The sequence below is a fragment of the Salmo trutta genome, chromosome 25 (genome assembly GCF_901001165.1).
Source record: "Salmo trutta chromosome 25, fSalTru1.1, whole genome shotgun sequence".
Lineage (NCBI taxonomy): Eukaryota > Metazoa > Chordata > Actinopteri > Salmoniformes > Salmonidae > Salmo > Salmo trutta.
The window spans coordinates 17,981,686-18,004,251 of NC_042981.1; the positions used below are offsets into that span (position 1 = coordinate 17,981,686).

At 44.6% G+C, this 22,566-nt stretch overlaps 1 protein-coding gene across 1 annotated transcript; it reads right to left on the reverse strand.

Moving 5' to 3' along the window:
* Positions 1–414: 414 nt before the first annotated feature.
* LOC115162102 (TNF receptor-associated factor 3) lies at positions 415–22,477 on the reverse strand. Its single transcript, XM_029713068.1, has 11 exons — positions 22,182–22,477; positions 12,662–12,936; positions 12,085–12,136; positions 11,839–11,943; positions 11,433–11,597; positions 8,755–8,835; positions 8,482–8,556; positions 8,171–8,263; positions 7,614–7,754; positions 6,555–6,729; positions 415–2,363 (listed from the first exon to the last, which is right to left on the reverse strand). Exons 2-11 carry the CDS (start codon positions 12,931–12,933, stop codon positions 1,792–1,794), a joined length of 1,731 nt encoding a protein of 576 aa, XP_029568928.1. The 5' UTR covers positions 12,934–12,936; positions 22,182–22,477; the 3' UTR covers positions 415–1,791.
* Between the last annotated feature and the right edge of the window lie 89 nt (positions 22,478–22,566).

The window sequence follows — 22,566 nt, forward strand, 5'->3', positions numbered from 1 at the left end:
AACTGATCATCAAGACTTAAATTAACCAGCTTGTGATCACTGTATATTTTCCTTGATTCAAAAGAGGAAAAAGTGTAGCTCCCATTTCCTATGCCTTAAACACAAATTCAGGATAACCTCTCACTCAAATTTACTTAGGTCCATTGCTACCCAGGGAGCATAGGACATCAACGACTCGTCTCTATTGCACTCTGTTCTGTCTTCTCAATTTCGTTCTATCCCATGCCTGATCTTTTGGTGTCTGCTTCAAGCTCCAGCCTCCAGGTGTTTCTCTGGTGCCTTCTTTTCTGTTTCCCTTGTGGGTTCCTGAATAGAGCTTGACTGTTGATGTAGGAGGGCTTTCAGAGGGTGTGGCCAATGCCTCCCCATCTTCTCCTTCTGATCTCCTCCACAGAAATCAAACATCAAAGCACATTCAAGCTTTGTTTAACAATTTTATTAATACACATTCAAACATAACTTGTGCAAATAACATTCTCCACCAACCATCATGAAAACAAGTCACTGTCACTTTATGTCTCAGCTCAATCAACATGGTTGGAGTTTTAATGAGGCATTTTGTTTTCCCAACTGTTACAAAAAAATATGATGCACAGCATCTGTTCTGAACATTACAAAACAATGTGTAAGTTACAAAAAGCAGTATAGAAGTAATTTACAGATCTTTATAGATCTTCAAAATGAAAGGCTAGTCTTATTCTTAACTCCGCGAGACAGTGGCATTGCTGTACCGGTGTGTATCCATTCCTTTGTGCCATCTTTGTCTGTGTCTGAAATGGCACCCAAATCCCTATATAGTGCACTACTTTTGTACAGCTCTGGCCAACAGTAGTGCACAATATAGGTAGCTGGATGCTGTTTCAGATGCAGACCAGGTCCACTAAAACCAAATCTGAAATAAGAGACAGGCTGTAGCCTGCACACAAGACACACCCTAGTGCTCACACAACACCTGTTAATAAAAGCTTGTCAATCAACAACTTTCTCCAACACAATCACAAGACTAGAAACATACATTACATTCTATACTTTAACAATGCAATAATACAACCAAACTTCACCAGCAATGCAAACAGCATACACAACCACATATAGCATTGTATCTCCTTATTCAACATGTCATGTGGGATTGTATCTTCTGGCTTTAATCTAGACAAGTTTCATCAAAGTCAAGTAATGAGTTCTCAGAGATATTTGATATTACAGAAGATAGTTGTGTCGTGCCCAACTATCTCCACACCTCGACTTGTGTTGGATGATGCACTGTCCCATGTTCTTCAAGGCAGAAATGATCAATGTCTACTGAAATATATTCACTATCTCCATTCTATATGATTTTTAGTTCTGGTAGATTTCCTTCCTTCCTTCCTTCCTTCCTTCCTTCCTTCCTTCCTTCCTTCCTCCCTTGGGTCCATGTAGTTTGATGATGGTTGCATCCTCATAACTTGGGTTAGAATGATCCATTGCCATTTATACCTCTCCCTGCTGTGAGTAATATAGGCATTCTTTAGACTTTTTAACATTCAGCCTAGTTGAAAAAGAACCATTTCCTTCTCTCACCTATCTGGTGAGCAACACAGGCACCAAAGGCAACTGCTCTGAGGTCCACCCAGCTCTTTCTGCAGGCTTAGGCTGCACCTTGAGATCTGCAAAGAAACCTTACTCTTCTAACTTCTGTTCTTTTCTTGTTCTCCATCCTTCTTTCTGCTCTCTCCATTCCATCTTTTGCAATCTCTCTCACATAAGGGCACCCTGATCCAGATACATCTGCTGTTCTCTACAGACCAGCGGTCAAGGGTCAGGGAGGTCAGATGTGTCCACTGTGACCTTAATGAAGATGGTATCATCCTTGATGTAAGTACCGTTCTCCAACACAGTCTGTGCCACGAACAGCGGGCAGCCCGAGGCTATGTTCATCTCTGCCGTGGGTCGTCTGAAGCTGCTGCTGTTGGGGTCTGGTTTGAAGGCATCCCCTAGGTGCTTCCTGGCTGGGCCCTGGTCCATCAGCATCAGAGTCACCTTCTGCTTAAAGGGCCAGAGCAACAGGGCATCGTACTCGCCACGCATCACCACAAAGAACAGAGACAGGTGGGTTCCTTTCCCCATGCCGTCTCCGTTCAGGTAGACCCGGGCACACATCTTGTAGCCAAAGTAGCCAGTGTAGAAAGGCTGGCTGTAGAGAGACAGGGTCTTTGACGCCACGGCTTCTTGTTTCCGCCGCTTGTAGTCACGGATCTTCCAGATGAGCGTCCCATTGAAGGAGGCCGTCTCTAGGACCTGGAAGCGCAGGTCCATGTCGGCCAAGCGGATCTCGTGGACACTCAGCATGTCGTCCTGACGGGAGAGCTGTGTCTCTAAAGAACCTGCAGAGAAACAATAGCAAGCCAATGGAATAAGAGTCCTGTATGTTTGTACCACTCTGGACTTCTTGCTACTTACATTTTCCCAGACTTTTATGTCAGGCCATAAAAGTACTGGTTTATCTATCTATCTATCTATCTATCTATCTATCTATCTATCTATCTATACACTGCTCAAAAAAATAAAGGGAACACTTAAACAACACAATCTAACTCCAAGTCAATCACACTTCTGTGAAATCAAACTGTCCACTTAGGAAGCAACACTGATTGACAATAAATTCCACATGCTGTTGTGCAAATGGAATAGACAACAGGTGGAAATTATAGGCAATTAGCAAGACACCCCCAATAAAGGAGTGGTTCTGCAGGTGGGGACCACAGACCACTTCTCAGTTCCTATGCTTCCTGGCTGATGTTTTGGTCACTTTTGAATGCTGGCGGTGCTTTCACTCTAGTGGTAGCATGAGACGGAGTCTACAACCCACACAAGTGGCTCAGGTAGTGCAGCTCATCCAGGATGGCACATCAATGCGAGCTGTGGCAAGAAGGTTTGCTGTGTCTGTCAGCGTAGTGTCCAGAGCATGGAGGCGCTACCAGGAGACAGGCCAGTACATCAGGAGACGTGGAGGAGGCCGTAGGAGGGCAACAACCCAGCAGCAGGACCGCTACCTCCGCCTTTGTGCAAGGAGGAGCAGGAGAAGCACTGCCAGAGCCCTGCAAAATGACCTCCAGCAGGCCACAAATGTGCATGTGTCTGCTCAAACGGTCAGAAACAGACTCCATGAGGGTGGTATGAGGGCTCCGACGTCCACAGGTGGGGGTTGTGCTTACAGCCCAACACCGTGCAGGACGTTTGGCATTTGCCAGAGAACACCAAGATTGGCAAATTCGCCACTGGCGCCCTGTGCTCTTCACAGATGAAAGCAGGTTCACACTGAGCACATGTGACAGAGTCTGGAGACGCCGTGGAGAACGTTCTGCTGCCTGCAACATCCTCCAGCATGACCGGTTTGGCGGTGGGTCAGTCATGGTGTGGGGTGGCATTTCTTTGGGGGGGCCGCACAGCCCTCCATGTGCTCGCCAGAGGTAGCCTGACTGCCATTAGGTACCGAGATGAGATCCTCAGACCCCTTGTGAGACCATATGCTGGTGCGGTTGGCCCTGGGTTCCTCCTAATGCAAGACAATGCTAGACCTCATGTGGCTGGAGTGTGTCAGCAGTTCCTGCAAGAGGAAGGCATTGATGCTATGGACTGACCCGCCCGTTCCCCAGACCTGAATCCAATTGAGCACATCTGGGACATCATGTCTCGCTCCATCCACCAACGCCACGTTGCACCACAGACTGTCCAGGAGTTGGCGGATGCTTTAGTCCAGATCTGGGAGGAGATCCCTCAGAAGACCATCCGCCACCTCATCAGGGGCATGCCCAGGCGTTGTAGGGAGATCATACAGGCACGTGGAGGCCACACACACTACTGAGCCTCATTTTGACTTGTTTTAAGGACATTACATCAAAGTTGGATCAGCCTGTAGTGTGGTTTTCCACTTTCATTTTGAGTGTGACTCCAAATCCAGACCTCCATGGGTTGATAAATTGGATTTCCATTGATTATTTTTGTGTGATTTTGTTGTCAGCACATTGAACTATGTAAAGAAAAAAGTATTTAATAAGATTATTTATTTCATTCAGATCTAGGATGTGTTGTTTAAGTGTTCCCTTTATTTTTTTGAGCAGTAAATATATATAACCAATTATGATTTTTCAACGCCGATACCGATGCCGATTATTGGAGGACCCAAAAACCCGCCGATACCGATTAATCGGACGATTTTTTAAATGTATTTGTAATAATGACAATTACAACAATACTGAATGAACACTTATTTTAACTTAATATAATACATCAATAAAATCAATTTAGCCTCAAATAAATAATGAAAGCTGGTGCTTCCTTTTAACATGAGTCTTCAATATTCCCAGGTAAGATGTTTTAGGTTGTAGTTATTATAGGAATTATAGGACTATTTCTCTCTATACGATTTATATTTCATATACCTTTGACTATTGGATGTTCTTATAGGCACTTTAGTATTGCCAGTGTAACAGTATAGCTTCCGTCCCTCTCCTCGCTCCTACCTTGGCTCGAACCAGGAACACATCGACAACAGCCACCCTCGAAGCAGCGTTACCCATGTAGAGCAAGGGGAACAACTACTCCAAGTCTCAGAGCGAGTGACGTTTCAAACACTATTAGCGCGCACCCAGCTAACTAGCTAGCCATTTCACATCGGTTACACCAGCCTAATATCTTGGGAGTTGATAGGCTTGAAGTCATAAACAGTGCAATGCCTGAAGCACAGCGAAGAGCTGCTGGCAAAACGCACGAAAGTGCTGTTTGAATGAATGCTTACGAGCCTGCTGCTGCCTACCACCGCTCAGTCAGACTGCTCTATCAAATCATAGACTTAATTATAATATAATAAACACGAGCCTTAGGTCATTAATATGGTCGAATCCGGAAACTACCATCTCGAAAACAAAATGTTTATTCTTTCAGTGAAATACGGAACCGTTCCGTATTTTATCTAACGGGTGGCATCCCTAAGTCTAAATATTCCTGTTACATTGCACAAACTTCAATGTTATGTCATAATTACGTAAAATTCTGGCATATTAGTTCGCAACGAGCCAGGCGGCCCAAACTGTTGCATATACCCTGACTCTGCGTGCAATGAACGCAAGAGAAGTGACACAATTTCACCTGGTTAATATTGCCTGCTAACCTGGATTTCTTTTAGCTAAATATGCAGGTTTAAAAATATATACTTCTGTGTACTGATTTTAAGAAAGGCATTGATGTTTATGGTCGTGCAACGATTGTGCTTTTTTCGCAAATGCGCTTTTGTTAAATCATCCCCCGTTTGGCGAAGTTGGCTGTCTTTGTTAGGAAGAAATAGTATTCACACAGTTCGCAACGAGCCAGGCGGCCCAAACTGCTGCATATACCCTGACTCTGTTGCAAGAGAAGTGACACATTTTCCCTAGTTAAAAGAAATTCATGTTAGCAGGCAATATTAACTAAATATGCAGGTTTAAAAATATATACTTGTGTATTGATTTTAAGAAAGATATTGATGTTTATGGTTAGGTACACGTTGGAGTAACAACAGTCCTTTTTCGCGAATGCGCACCGCATCGATTATATGCAATGCAGGACAGGCTAGATAAACTAGTAATATCAGGGCAGTTAACCCACCGTTCCTAGGCCGTCATTGAAAATAAGAATGTGTTCTTAACTGACTTGCCTAGTTAAATAAAGGTGTAAAAAAATAAAATCGGCCAAATCGGCGTCCAAAAATACCGATTTCCGATTGTTATGAAAACTTGATATCGACCCTAATTAATCGGCCATTCCGATTAATCGGTCGTTCTCTAATATATATATAATATATATATATGGTTTTTTTAACCCCCTTTTCACGCCAATTTCGTGGAATCCAATTGGTAGTTGCAGTCTTGTCTCATCCCTGCAACTCGTGTACGGACTCGGGAGAGGCAAAGGTCGAGAGCCATGCGTCATCCAAAACACGACCCAACCAAGCCGCACTGCTTCTTGACATAATGCCCACTTAACCCGGAAGCCAGCCGCACCACTGTGTCGGAGGAAACACCGTACACCTGGCGACCGTGTCAGCGTGCATTGCGCCCGGCCCGCCACAGGAGTCGCTAGTGCGCGATGGGACAAGGACATCCCTGCCGGTCAAACCCTCCCCTAACCCGGACAACGCTGGGCCAATTGTGCGCCACCCCATGAGTCTCCCGGTTGCAGCCGGCTGCGACAGAGCCTGGACTCGAACCCAGAATCTCTAGTGGCACAGCTAGCACTGCGATGCTCGGGAGGCCCCAAAGCACTGTTTCTTTTCAATCACTGCTTTGCTCATAATGTAGCTTCAGACTTTGAACATATCAAATCGGTCCAATATCACATTACACTCATTCTGAGCAACTCCTAAAAGAGTTATACAGGTTTTAGCGACAGTGAAGTAGCAAAGAATAAAAGAATTCCCAAGACAAGTGTTGAGAGAGACAGAGACACTGAGGGAGAGACTAGAGAGCGAGACAGAGAGAGAGAGAGAGCTAGACAAAGGAAGACAGAGAGAGAGTGAGAGAGCATTCAGGGTAACTCACCTAGTGTGTGTGTGGCTGGGATGGCTCCGCCCCTTCCTCCCTCTAGCGTTGCAACCCTTGAACGAATGCTCTCCACGGTGCCTCGTAGTGTTTCCACCTCCTCTCGGATGGTCCTCAGAGACCTCAGCTCCAGCTCCATCTCTAAAAGCTTCTCAGAGTGGGAACTCATCAAGTTCTACATGGAGAAAATGTCCACAAACACACACATACAGTTACACACACTTCATGTAGCCTAGGCGGTAGGTAGCCTAGCGGTTAAGAGCGTTGGGCCAGTAAGCTGAAAGAGCGTTGGGCCGACTAGCTGAAAAATCTGTCGATATGCCCTTGAGCAAGGCACTTAACCCTAATTGCTCCAGTAAGTTGCTCTGGATAAGAGTGCCTGCTAAATGACTTCTAATGTAAGTTCCATACATGACAGGACTTTACCTCCAACTGAGAAATCAGTAAATGGGACTGTGGGACAAGACAAGTATTATTATGTATGTCAAAGACTAGTATTACATCTTTATTGAGAGGTTTTATAATGACAGTGTACAAAACATAAGAAACACATGCTCTTTCCATGACAGACTGACCAGGTGAATCCAGGTGAACACATTGATCCCTTATTGATGTCACTTGTTAAGTCCACTTCAATCAGTGTAGATGAAGGGGAGGAAACAGGTTAAAGAAGGACTCACCTGGTCACAGTTAAGACATGGATTGTGCATGTGTGCCATTCAGAGGGTGAATGGGGAGAACAAAAGATTGAAGTGACTTTGAACGGGGTATGGTGGTGCCAGACGCACCGGTTTGACTGTATCGAGAACTGCAACGCTGCTGAGTTTTTCACATTCAACAGTTTCCTGTGTGTATCAAGAATGGTCAACCACCCAAAGGACATCCAGCCAACTTGACAACTGTGGGAAGCATTGGAGTCAACATGGGTCAGCATCTCTGTGGAACGCTTTCGACACCTTGTAGAGTCCATGCCCTGACAAATTGAGGCTGTTCTTAGGGCAAAAGGGGGTGCAACTCACATGTTTTGTACACTCAATGTACTTCAACCTTTTAATTTACCTGCATGGCAGTGAGCTTCTGCTCCAGCTGTCTGTTATTCTCCCTCATCTCCTCGTACTGAGACTCTGTTTCAGACAGACGGCTGCTTAGGCCTGGCAGAACCTTGTACCGCTCCAGAAGCTCTCCTTTAACATCCTCCATCTAGATGGGTGGGAAACAGTCTGTCTTATTACTGCTTTCATTACCCTGAACTACTTAACCATTCAGCCCTGTGATTAGTTGGTTGTTAAAAAGTTAGTTGTGGTTGAATATTCAGTTTAATATCTCCCAATTTATTATTTTGGGGTACTTGTCAAAATACATGTTGTTAGAATGTATGTGTTATGTGTAACATGTAAGAGCACATACTCAAATGTGTGATTATATCATGAGTCAAAACAAGTATGACAGGTAATGCAGATACAAGGCAACATATTTATACACTGTATGCCTTGCATATGGATTGAAATAGAAGTTGGTCATGATGCTGGTGAATTTTCATTATGTTGACTTTATACATTTTTCCTTTAATGGTACACAGGGCAAATTGTTCTAAAGAACAAAGTAGAGTTGATTACCTTGGCCTCCAGCGTAGTGTTCCTGGTTGCCATCAGCCGCAGGTGTTCAGAGGCAAAGCTAGATTCATGATCCCTCATGTCTTGGTTGAGACCCTACAGAGGAATATCAGGGAAAATATCATATCAGTAACATAACAGCTTAAAACTACTGTATGTTCTCTTAAATGAGTTGTAGTTCAGTGGGACAAGAGCCAGATAACAGAGTAGAAGAGACATCACGAGGAGTTCATAGTGGCCATGATATTACAACTTATATTAAGTATATTATTATTAATACCACTTTTAATAATCATAGTAACATGAAGACTGACCTTGAAATTGCATCCAAAGCGAATAAAGGAGCAGGTAACATGAGCCTTGGGGCACTCATGTTGATGACTTGTCAGCTGAGAGTAGAAACACATTTAGGTTCAATCATGTCCTTCTATACCAAGCATTTGCATTACAATGTGGTCTCAATGAAATGGGCAACCGTATCACAACATCTAAAACTATGTTAATCCATCTGATGATAAGAGAAAAGATGCCCATACTGCCTTGCATGAATACATTTTATACTACAAACATTAAAATACACTCCTTACCTCGCTCCGTAAGATGGAGGGAAAAGTACAATGATTGGGGCAGGCCACCGGAAATAAAGGACAAACGGTTTCTTTGTGTTTCTGAAAAATGTAAATAAGAATAAGAAATAAAAGTAACAAATAATTAAAGAGCAGCAGTAAAATAACAATAGCGAGACTATATACAGGGGGTACCGGTACACAGTCCATGTGCGGGGTCACCGGTTAGTCGAGGTAATACACTGCTCAAAAAAATAAAGGGAACACTAAAATATCATCCTAGATCTGAATGAATGAAATAATCTTATTAAATACTTTTTTCTTTACATAGGTGAATGTGCTGACAACAAGATCACACAACAATAATCAATGGAAATCCAATTTATCAACCCATGGAGGTCTGGATTTGGAGTCACACTCAAAATGAAAGTGGAAAACCACACTACAGGCTGATCCAACTTTGATGTAATGTCCTTAAAACAAGTCAAAATGAGGCTCAGTAGTGTGTGTGGCCTCCACGTGCCTGTATGACCTCCCTACAACGCCTGGGCATGCTCCTGATGAGGTGGCGGATGGTCTCCTGAGGGATCTCCTCCCAGACCTGGACTAAAGCATCCGCCAACTCCTGGACAGTCTGTGGTGCAACGTGGCGTTGGTGGATGGAGCGAGACATGATGTCCCAGATGTGCTCAATTGGATTCAGGTCTGGGGAACGGGCGGGCCAGTCCATAGCATCAATGCCTTCCTCTTGCAGGAACTGCTGACACACTCCAGCCACATGAGGTCTAGCATTGTCTTGCATTAGGAGGAACCCAGGGCCAACCGCACCAGCATATGGTCTCACAAGGGGTCTGAGGATCTCATCTCGGTACCTAATGGCAGTCAGGCTACCTCTGGCGAGCACATGGAGGGCTGTGCGGCCCCCCAAAGAAATGCCACCCCACACCATGACTGACCCACCGCCAAACCGGTCATGCTGGAGGAAGTTGCAGGCAGCAGAACGTTCTCCACGGCGTCTCCAGACTCTGTCACGTCTGTCACATGTGCTCAGTGTGAACCTGCTTTCATCTGTGAAGAGCACAGGGCGCCAGTGGCGAATTTGCCAATCTTGGTGTTCTCTGGCAAATGCCAAACGTCCTGCACGGTGTTGGGCTGTAAACACAACCCCCACCTGTGGACGTCGGGCCCTCATACCACCCTCATGGAGTCTGTTTCTGACTGTTTGAGCAGACACATGCACATTTGTGGCCTGCTGGAGGTCATTTTGCAGGGCTCTGGCAGTGCTCCTCCTGCTCCTCTTTGCACAAAGGCGGAGGTAGCGGTCCTGCTGCTGGGTTGTTGCCCTCCTACGGCCTCCTCCAAGTATCCTGATGTACTGGCCTGTCTCCTGGTAGCGCCTCCATGCTCTGGATACTACGCTGACAGACACAGCAAACCTTCTTGCCACAGCTCGCATTGATGTGCCATCCTGGATGAGCTGCACTACCTGAGCCACTTGTGTGGGTTGTAGACTCCGTCTCATGCTACCACTAGAGTGAAAGCACCGCCAGCATTCAAAAGTGACCAAAACATCAGCCAGGAAGCATAGGAACTGAGAAGTGGTCTGTGGTCACCACATGCAGAACCACTCCTTTATTGGGGGTGTCTTGCTAATTGCCTATAATTTCCACCTGTTGTCTATTCCATTTGCACAACAGCATGTGAAATGTATTGTCAATCAGTGTTGCTTCCTAAGTGGACAGTTTGATTTCACAGAAGTGTGATTGACTTGGAGTTACATTGTGTTGTTTAAGTGTTCCCTTTATTTTTTTGAGCAGTGTATGTATATGTAGTTAGAATTATTAAAGTGACTATGCATAGATGATAAACAGAGAGTAGCAGCAGTGTAAAAGGGGGGGGGCAATGCAAATAGTCTGGGTAGCCATTTGATTAGATGTTCAGGAGTCTTATAGCTTGGGGGTAGAAGCTGTTTAGAAGCCTCTTGGACCGAGACTTGGTGCTCCGGTACCACTTGCCATGCGGTAGCAGATATTCAGTGTTGTTGTTGTCAGTGCTTAAAGGGCAATTCCACCACTTTTCAACCTAATTTCCTTATCTCCAGCACAATACCAGTATCTACATATGTGAAAACCTTAGATTTCTACGTTTTGTATAAAAAAATATAAAGTAAAAAAGTTAGACCCGATGACATCATCAAAAGTTTAAACATTTTAACAACAGTAATTTTCAAACACTGGGTGTTTCTCAAATAGCATAATTATGAAGTTAAACTTTTGCTTTGTGCATATCTTGTTCCGTCTATTGTTGCCTTTGTCCTGGCTGGAAGAAGGTTCAGTGAATGGGGAGGTGCAGCGTGAGGTAATACAGTAGGGGAGTGCAAGTGCTTCTCAAATGTAATGTTTTATGCGTTCTCCACACTCTCATCTTCACAAGAACGTACTCAAGAGAATGTCGTGGGAGAATGCACTCGGAGCTTGGGAGTGTGGAGCACGGTTGTATGCATATTGAGAAACACCCTATGAGATTCGCGGTGACATACGGTGCTGGTGAAAATGAATATATAGTTGAAAAGTGTCAGAATTGCCCTTAAGGTGGACTAAAATATGTGCCAGTACTAATTTTGGGTGCCGGTCACACTATTCTCTAAGAGGTACAGGTTCGGTGAGCACCGGCCCAACTCAAGTAGTTGTTCTAGTTACCTGTAATTCAGTCATGGCCATCTTGTGCATGCAGAATTCACAGGTGGTCTCTCTGTGTTTACATTTCCAACTCAAGTGCTCAGGAATGTCTTTGCGCATCATCTTCTCTTTGCACTTTCCTAAAGGACATGGCACCTCAAAATACGGACACACATTCAAATGATCCTGGGAAAAAAGGAGGAAAATGAATCATAAGGATTTAGTGTAAAGAAAATGTAGCCTATTATGAAGTGCTATAAATAAGATCGCATTTGGGTTGTAGTCATTACAGTTTCAACAGGAAACATTCAATCAATGTGACTGAAATCAACGAGAATTGTAGATAAACACTTTTCTAGAGCTTGAATAATGACTGTGTGTAAACAATGGGACTTTTTCCATTTCCCTCAGTCAGTCAGACACTTACCATGACCTGATGTAGACTCATCTGCTCCTTACAGCCGTTCTTCTCACTCCTGCAGTACACTCTCAGAGCCATGATCTCTCTATGGCAGCACACATCACGGAAGATCTGACAGAAAACACAACGGCTACTGTGAGGAGACACACTGCGATTATGTACGAGGCCATTTAGAAAGGGTATAGGGCTGTTTAGCATGGGTATCATAAGGATGATGACAGTGATGCAAATCATTCACATACGTAGTCTTACCTTGTCTTTGAACAGCGGCTCCATATCTGCTGGACATACTGGATTTGGTTTGCTGTAAAGGCGACAAGACATTTAGGCACATTAATACGATGATGATTGATGCGGAGTGAGAAATCTATCATTATAAACTGGGTGGTTTGAGCCCTGAATGCTGCTTGGCTGACAGCCGTGGTATATCAGACCGTATACCACGGGTATGACAAAACATTTATTTTTACTGTTCTAATTAAGTTGGTAACCAGTTTATAATAAAGAACAGCCCTTATATATATTATATATATATTATATTAGCCATATACCACACCCCCTTGGGCCTCATTGCTTAATTAACTAATGTCCAATGAAATCCTCCTTTTACCAACATGTGGCCAATGACATCATTATTTCTCAATCATAATCATCACACAATCACTAAACAATTATGACAACCCCCATTACCAGAAGACAGCTGACATATCAAACACACTGACAAGAAGATGTTTGTAATTTCTCAACTATCATTTCCTCAACAAAGAAAACATACCCCTTCACTCTTACACTCATCATGAAACTGAAATCTCTTGTCCTCAGTCCTCACCTTAGCTGCTCAGAGATGCAGGTTTCACAGAAGCGGTGTCCACACTCTGTCTGCCTGGGGTTGCAGAGCACTAGCCTGCAGGCCTCACAGCAGTATTTGGGCTCTGGGGTGGCTATGAAGTGGTCCCAGAAGCCCCCGTGCTGGGGTAAGAAGCCTGTCTTGGGGTCGCTGGGCCAGGGGCTCTGGGCCAGAGAGAGAGCAGCCTGGGAGGGAGAGCGATGCTGGAGGGGGATCTGCAGCTCCCGCACGTCCGCATTCCGCCCTGCTGACATGACCTGGAGAGGGCACGGGCACACACACACACACACACACACACACACACACACACACACACACACACACACACACACACACACACACACACACACACACACACACACACACACACACACAAAAAGACAGGAGGGAAGAGATGTTTAATAAAACTGCACTCGACAGTTACAACATACAGGACAAACACGCATTTCATAAAAAAGGAGTATACAATTGTCTTATGTTACATGGTCTTGGAGTGGGACAATGGTGTTTGAGCTGAGGATGTGTGTGTGTGTGTGTGTGTGTGTTAATGCTGAGCATTCATTGCCACATCAACAGCCCTGACTCTCAGGCCAAACCTTGGGAAACCCCTTCATAACAGACATAGTTAAATGGGGCTAATGTTATCTCTGCTCTGACTCGGGGGGGGGGGGGGGGGGTTGCAGTGCACAAGCAGGAAGGCCCGGCTTGGGACTGGAATAGAGCATATCCAAAAGTAGATGGAGTAGAGCTGGGAGGATAAAGTGAAAGTTATCAACACCAACCATACCGATCACTTACCGCAGGCATTTTGCTGAGATCGTTACTTACTACGATAAGTAGCCTATACTAGATAAATGTGAAGTTTGAAATTAAATAAGTTTGCTAATATGGGTGACTGTTAAAGGGACTGTTGATGGCTCCAATCAAACTATAGTAGAAGTAGTAGCTCAAAAGGATAAAAAACAACTGCGGTGGTGCACATTGTTATAAACGTATCATCTTATGTATTTATTGTTATTGAATCAATTCAGGCAATTTATCGCAATACGGCCTTTAGTCCATATCGCCCAGCTCTAATGGTGGACAGTACAGCTTAATCTAGACTGACACAAGTCTTTATTATAGACTTGCCAACACATTATTCATTTTCCGAGTGCAAGCAATCTATTCTTGAACATCCAACCCAAATCACAGCATACACCATCCTAAAAGACAGCATCATCCGCTGAACATCCAACCCAAATCACAGCATACACCATCCTAAAAGACAGCATCATCCGCTGAACATCCAACCCAAATCACAGCATACACCATCCTAAAAGACAGCATCATCCGCTGAACATCCAACCTCAAACTGATCAAAACATATGTAAGGTTCTACTAAATATTTAGCTGGTCTTCCATCATTGTCCTTTTGCCTTTTGGTAGGCCGTCATTGTCAATAAGAATTTGTTCTTAACTGACTTGCTTAGCTAAATAAAGGCTAAATAATGAACATTTTTTAAAATACATGTGGAACATTCTTCCAACATGTATGTGGAACATTCTTCCAACAGTGCCTTCAGAAAGTATTCAGACCCCCTTTTCCCATATTTTGTTATGTTTCAGCCTTATTCTAAAATTCTAACATTCTTTTCCTCATCAATCTACACACAATACCCCATAATGACAAAGCGAAAAGTTTTTTTGAAATTTGTGCAAATGTATTAAAAATAAAAAACAGAAACACCTTATTTATATAAGTATTCAGAACCTTTGTTATAAGAATCAAAATTGAGTTCAGGTGCATTCTGTTTCCAATGATCATCCTTGAGATGTTTCTACAACTTAATTTGAGTCCACCTGTGGTAAATTCAATGGAATGGACATGATTTGGAAAGGCACACACCTGTCTATATAAGGTCCCACAGTTGACAGTGCATGCCATGAGGCCGAAGGAATTGTTTGTAGAGCTCAGAGACAGGATTGTGTCGAGGCACAGATCTGGGGAAGGGTACCAAAACATTTCTGTGGCATTGAAGGTCCCCAAGAACACAGTGGCCTCCATCATTCTTAAATGGAAGAAGTTTGGAACCACCAAGACTCTTCCTAGAGCTGGCCACCCGGCCAAACTGAGAAATCGGGGGAGAAGGGCCTTGGTCAAGGAGGTGACCAAGAACCCGATGGTCACTCTGACAGAGCTCCAGAGTTTCTCTGTGGAGATGAGAGAACCTTCCAGAAGGACAACCATCTTTGCAGCACTCCACCAATCAGGCCTTTATGGTAGTGGCCAGACAGAAGCCTATTAGTGCCGGATGCTGGAGGGAGTAGTCGTGCTGTTCTTCGCTCCGCGGGTAATATTACATTTCCTTACATTACAACGGAACAATTTGATTAGTGTAATGTTAGCTAGTTAGCTACATAGTTGTCTTTGCATCAAGGATAAAGGTGTAGCTAAAGGTGTAGGTGTAGCTTTGAGAAACTAACAAGGTTAGCTAGCCAGCTAGCCAGCTGTATTCGTTCGTTCACGCCGTTTTCCAAACGGCGTCAACATCACAACACCACAGCCACTTCTAGCTAGCCAACTTTACCAACTAGCGGTACTGTAGAAACTAAATACATTACAACGGAACGATTGGATTAGTGTAACATTAGCTAGCTACATAGTTGTCTTTGTATCAAAGATAAAGGTAAACGCAGCCACTGTTAGTTAGCCAACTCTACCAGCTAGCAGTACTGTATCATTCTTTGTCAATAAGATTTTTGCAACGTAAGCTTTCTAGTTGTGTAGTCCACTTGTGTAGCTAGCAGGACTGACTTTGTGTTAGCTAGCCAACGTTTAATTACTTCTGCGTTATGAAAGGAACTAGTCACCGACACGAATGATCCATTGGTAGTTTGTTTTAACCAAGTATTGGTGCTAACCGTGTATTATTGGATGCTAGCATGCTAGTTAGCTACGGCGTCATAAGACACGGTGCACTGGGTGGGTTTCACGGAAGAATACTGTACCAAGTTATCTAGCTGAATAAACTAAGTTTGAGCCTATTCCTGGAAACATTGAACCACTGTAGTTTACATCAATTATAATTTCAAAGTGGTAGTTGGAATAGTTATATTTGAGTGTTTCAGCGAATGGTTAGTGAGGGAGGCCCTGCTCTCTCGCTTCCCCAGTTGTTTAGTTAATTTTCATTCCAATCTCCTTTGCATTAGCGTAGCCTCTCCTGTAGCCTGTCAACTATGTGTCTGTCTATCCCTGTTCTCTCCTCTCTGCACAGGCCACACAAACGCTTCACACCGCATGGCCGCTGCCACTCTAACCTGGTGGTCCCAGCGCGCACGACCCACGTGGAGTTCCAGGTCTCCGGCAGCCTCTGGAACTGCCGGTCTGCGGCCAACAAGGCAGAGTTCATCTCAGCCTATGCTACCCTCCAGTCCCTTGACTTCTTGGTGCTGACGGAAACATGGATTACCACAGAAAACACTGCTACTCCTACTGCTCTCTCCTCGTCTGACCACGTGTTCTCGCATACCCCGAGAGAATCTGGTCAGCGGGGTGGCGGGACTGGAATCCTCATCTCTCCCAAGTGGACATTCTCTCTTTCTCCCCTGACCCATCTGTCTATCTCCTCCTTTGAATTCCATGCTGTCACAATCGCTAGCCCATTCAAGCTTAACATCCTTATCATTTATCGCCCTCCAGGTTCCCTTGCAGAGTTCATCAATGAGCTTGACGCCTTGATAAGTTCCTTTCCTGAGAATGGCTCACCCCTCACAATTCTGGGTGATTTTAACCTCCCTACGTCTGCCTTTGACTCATTTCTCTCTGCCTCCTTCTTTCCACTCCTCTCCTCTTTTGGCTTCACCCTCTCACCGTCCCCCCCCTACTCACAAGGCAGGCAATACGCTTGACCTCATCTTTACTAGATGCTATTCTTCTACCAATCTCACTGCAACTCCCTCCAAGTCTCCGACCACTACCTTGTATCCTTTTCCCTCTCGCTCTCCTCCAACACTACTCACTCTGCCCCTACTCAGATGGTATTGCGCCGTCGCAACCTTCGCTCTCTCTCTCCTGCAACTCTCTCCTCTTCCATCCTATCATCTCTTCCCTCTGCTCAATCCTTCTCCAACCAATCTCCTGATTCTGCCTCCTCAACCCTCCTCTCCTCCCTTTCTGCATCCTTTGACTCTCTATATCCCCTATCCTCCCGGCCGGCTCGGTCCTCCCCTCCTGCTCCGTGGCTTGACGACTCATTGCGAGCTCCGGGCAGCCGACCGGAAATGGAGGAAAACTAGCCTCCCTGCGGACCTGGCATCTTTTCACTCCCTCCTCTCCACACAAAGAAGGTTGACGACATCCGATCCTCGTTTGTTAAGTAAAACGACACCGCTGGTCCTGCTCACATTGCCCTACCCTATGCTTTGACCTCTTTCTCCCCTCTTTCTCCAGATGAAATCTTGCGACTTGTGACGGCCGGCCGCCCAACAACCTGCCCGCTTGACCCTATCCCCTCCTCTCTTCTCCAGACCATTTCCGGAGACCTTCTCCCTTACCTCACCTCGCTCATCAACTCATCCTTGACCTCTGGCTACGTCCCTTCCGTCTTCAAGAGATCGAGAGTTGCACCCCTTCTCAAAAAACCTACACTCGATCCCTCCGATGTCAACAACTACAGACCAGTATCCCTTCTTTCTTTCCTCTCCAAAACTCTTGAGTGTGCCGTCCTTGGCCAGCTCTCTTGCTATCTCTCTCAGAATGACCTTCTTGATCCAAATCAGTCAGGTTTCAAGACTGGTCATTCAACTGAGACTGCTCTTCTCTGTGTCACGGCGGCTCTCCGCACTGCTAAAGCTAACTCTCTCTCCTCTGCTCTCATCCTTCTAGACCTATCTGCTGCCTTTGATACCGTGAACCATCAGATCCTCCTCTCCACCCTCTCCGAGTTGGGCATCTCCGGCGCGGCTCACTCTTGGATTGCGTCCTACCTGACAGGTCGCTCCTACCAGGTGGCAGGGCGAGAATCCGTCTCCGCACCACGTGCTCTCACCACTGGTGTCCCCCAGGGCTCAGTTCTAGGCCCTCTCCTATTCTCGCTATACACCAAGTCACTTGGCTCTGTCATATCCTCACATGGTCTCTCCTATCATTGCTACGCAGACGACACACAATTAATCTTCTCCTTTCCCCCTTCTGATAACCAGGTGGTGAATCGCATCTCTGCATGTCTGGCAGACATATCAGTGTGGATGACGGATCACCACCTCAAGCGGAACCTTGGCAAGACGGAGCTGCTCTTCCTCCCGGGGAAGGACTGCCCGTTCCATGATCTCGCCATCACGGTTGACAACTCCATTGTGTCCTCCTCCCAGAGCGCTAAGAGCCTTGGCGTGACCCTGGACAACACCCTGTCGTTCTCCGCTAACATCAAGGTGGTGACCCGATCCTGTAGGTTCATGCTCTACAACATTCGCAGAGTACGACCCTGCCTCACACAGGAAGCGGCGCAGGTCCTAATCCAGGCACTTGTCATCTCCCGTCTGGATTACTGCAACTCGCTGTTGGCGGGGCTCCCTGCCTGTGCCATCAAACCCCTACAACTCATCCAGAACGCCGCAGCCCGTCTGGTGTTCAACCTTCCCAAGTTCTCTCACGTCACCCAGCTCCTCCGCACACTCCACTGGCTTCCAGTTGAAGCTCGCATCTGCTACAAGACCATGGTGCTTGCCTACGGAGCTGTGAGGGGAACAGCACCTCCGTACCTTCAGGCTCTGATCAGTCCCTACACCCAAAGAAGGGCACTGCGTTCATCCTCCTCTGGCCTGCTTGCCTCCCTACCTCTGCGGAAGCACAGTTCCCGCTCAACCCAGTCAAAACTGCTCGCTGCTCTGGCACCCCAATGGTGGAACAAGCTCCCTCACGACGCCAGGACAGCGGAGTCAATCACCACCTTCCGGAGACACCTGAAACCCCACCTCTTTAAGGAATACCTGGGATAGGATTAAGTAATCCTTCTAACCCCCCCCCCAAAAAGATATAGATGTACTATTGTAAAGTGGTTGTTCCACTGGATGTCATAAGGTGAATGCACCAATTTGTAAGTCGCTCTGGATAAGAGCGTCTGCTAAATGACGTAAATGTAAATGTAAGCCACTCCTCATTAAAAAGGCACATGACAGCCCACTTGGAGTTTGCCAAAAGGCACCTAAAGACTCTCAGACCATGACAAACAAGGTTCTCTGGTCTGATGAAACCAAGATTTAACTCTTTGGCCTGAATGCCAAGGGTCATTTCTGGAGGAAACCTGGCACCATCCCTACAGAGAAGCACGGTGGTGGCAGTATCATGCTGTGGGTATGTTTTTCAGCAGCAGGTACGGAGATACTAGTCAGGATTGAGGGAAAGATGAACGGCGCGACGTACGGAGAGATCCTTCATGAAAACCTGCTCCAGAGCGCTCAGAACCTCACACTGGGGCGAAGGTTCATCTTCCAACAGGACAACGACCCTAAGCACACAGCCAAGACAACACAGGAGGGGCTTCGGGACAAGTGTCCTTGAGTGGCCCAGCCAGAACACGGAACTGAACCCGATCGAACATCTCTAGAAAAACCTGAAACCTGTGCAGCGACGCTCCGCATCCAACCTGACAGAGCTTGAGAGGATCTGCAGAGAAGAATGGGGGAAACTCCCCAAATACAGGTGTGCCAAGCTTGTAGCATCATACCCAAGAAGACATCTCTGCCAAAGAAGCCTCAACAAAGTACTGAGTAAATGGTCTGAATACTTAAGTAAATGTGATATTTCCGTTTGTATACATTTTCAAACATTTCAACAAAAAAAAATGGCTTTGCTTTGTCATTATGGGGTATTGTGTGTAGATTGATGAGGGAGAAAAACGATTTAATCCATTTTAGAATAAGGCTGTAACAACATGTGGAAAAAGTAGAGTGGTCTGAACACTTTCCGAATGCACTGTATGTGGAACATTCTTCCAACATGTATGTGTATTGTTCTAAGGAAGGTTTCCATGAAGCTAGAGATGAACTCGGACCTAATGACTGAACCTTCAGCTCTATATCCTGTCTCACATGGTTCAACTGGCTCATTCATACAAATCAAACAATTCAGAATCACACTAGTTAGGATATCAAAACTGGCCACTTCTACAGGTCTGCCTTCAACATTCCCTCAATGTTGAAAGTACATCAGTCCATCATCACTGGATGAGCAAGTGGATTAGTCCTAGGCTATTGGCTGACCAGTTCCTGTGGTTCTCAGGGGACTTCCTGGGATAGTGAAGGGGCTTTTCCACATGCTGCTTCACCGCTGTCTATCATCACTGACTGACTGACTGACTGACCACACACACACACACACACACACACACACACACACACACACACACACACACACACACACACACACACACACACACACACACACACACACACAAACCCTAGACCCAGCTGAATCGAAGCAGCCAGCAAAAGTTTGAAATGTAGATTGGCTAGGCTAGATATCTAATTCAAAGCATATAGTACAGTTGAGATCATTTTGGGTACATTTGGGCCGGGAATGAGATTAATCAGGTCTCTCTTCCTCTACGGGAAATCGGTTTGATGAAACGCAGAGCATTATGTATAAAAGGGTATTTCCCCTGTTAAATACACTCACTGATTTACATGGAGAATGAACAAGATCTTTTGAGAAATAGGCCCAATATTCTTGTCTTTAAACCTGGTCATATGCTTGATGTTGACAGATCAAATTGTATCTAAGAGTGACTGGATGGAGAAAAGTAAAGGGAAATCTGTTACATGTTATAGCTTCTCAGGTGCGATCATCTTCAAATCAAATCAAATGTTATTAGTCAAATGCGCCGAATACAACAGGTGAAGACCTTACAGTGAAATGCTTACAGGCCCTTAACCAACAATGCAGTTTAAAAAATATGGATAATTAAAGAGCAGCAGTAAAATAACAATAGCGAGACTATATACAGGGGTTACCGGTACAGAGTCAATGTGTGGGGGCACAGATTAGTCGAGGTAATATGTACATGTAGGTAGAGTATTTAAAGTGACTATGCATAGACGATAACAATAGAGAGTAGCAGCGGTGTAAAAGGGGGGGCAATGCAAATATTCTGGGTACCCATTTGATTAGGTGTTCAGGAGTCTTATGGCTTGGGGGTAGAAGCTGTTTAGATGCCTTATATGGCCATGCAATGCACCAGCTATCTATTCTACACAGACATTATTGGTACAGAGGTCAGTTTCTCCACTCCAATCATACAGATGTAACCCAGTCTTGAATGCTGCTAGAGTATCATGACATCACAACAACAAAAAAAGTAACATGTAGGGGAATTCTGACTGACCTGTCATTGTACATGGGCAATTCCACAGTAACGGAATTACGCTGAGACTCACTTTTTTCACTTTAAAATGGATGAAAAACAAAAACTATTGATTTCAATGTTTAACAAACAATACAAGTCTATACAATGGCTACTTTGAACAACTTACACAGTAAATAAATCAGTTACTGGAAAAACTGTGCAGATGCAAAGTTTGGTAACAGAATTACTGTAAAATCTCCCTCAGTTTTATTCTGTTACAAAACTTTGTATCTGCACAGTTCTTCCTGTAAATGTGTTTTTGTAAACTACTATTTCCACTGAACATTTTTCACTGTAATTTGAAGTCAATGTTTTTGGCTTGGTATACATTTTGAAGTGAAAAATTTGAGTCTCAGCAGAATTCCGTTACATGGAATTGCCCACATGTAATTCTATAGCCTGCCTATAACCTGAAAGCAATAGAACATGTTTCAACTGTGTGAACAGACATGCAAACAGCTGAATCTTCCGAGAATAGAGAATCATGCTTTTTTACAGTGATCTTAGATCTGGTCAATCAAAAATTAAACAGATTCCGTTAAAGAATATTTTCAATGTTTCATATGCATACAGGCATACTGTTTGGCATGATTCAAAGGCATTATTGACATATGTTAAGCATATAATTTGAATTTAAATAAATGTATTTTGCAACCAATATTTACCCAATTGGCCAATACACTAACTGTGTACATTGTGTGAGCCTGTTCACCATACTCAAATAATAATTTATGTAAATTACTTTGCATGCACTGACGAGACAACTAATTTGTCATAACTGCAATGAATGTACTACACATGCATTGGCGTAATACGGAATATATTATAATAAAATGAGACATGTCAAGGTGATTATATAGAATAATACATTTTTAGAATATGCCATTATTGGAATATTTTCACAATTGTTTTGATGGCTAAGTCTCGCAGGCAATTCAGTACACCGAAATTGATATTTGAAATTACCTCATACCCCAATTCGAAGCCTCCCTAGCTCCCCGCTTTGGTACACCACTGTATGGCTACTCAAATGTTTTTACAGACATAGCTACATGCTGTGTTCCCACATTGTAACATGGACGATATAGTTAACTTTCCTAGCTAGCAATAATACTTACATGAATCAGATCTGTAACGTTGGCCAATGCAACGTCGTTTTTCAGGAGCTACAATGTTAGAAATGGAGCTTCGGTGAATGGCACGTTCATGAACGCGAACACCACAATGTAACCGCTTACAATGAAAACGACCGAACTCCACCGTTTTTAAAATAGGCAGCTAGAGTATTTTTATCGGTAGCTGACATTGTAAAAACAACATTAAAGTAAATATTTTTTAAAAATCGAGATGGGAACATAGCAAAATGGAGCCGCCGCTTATTCTTCTGGCTGTTGATGTCTCAGTTGGAAAGCCCCCCTTCGGTATTTCTTCCCCAGGAAATCCCCGTCATGAAGAAAAAAATTGTATTCAGCCAGTGACAGGCAATGTTTTGTACCGTATTTC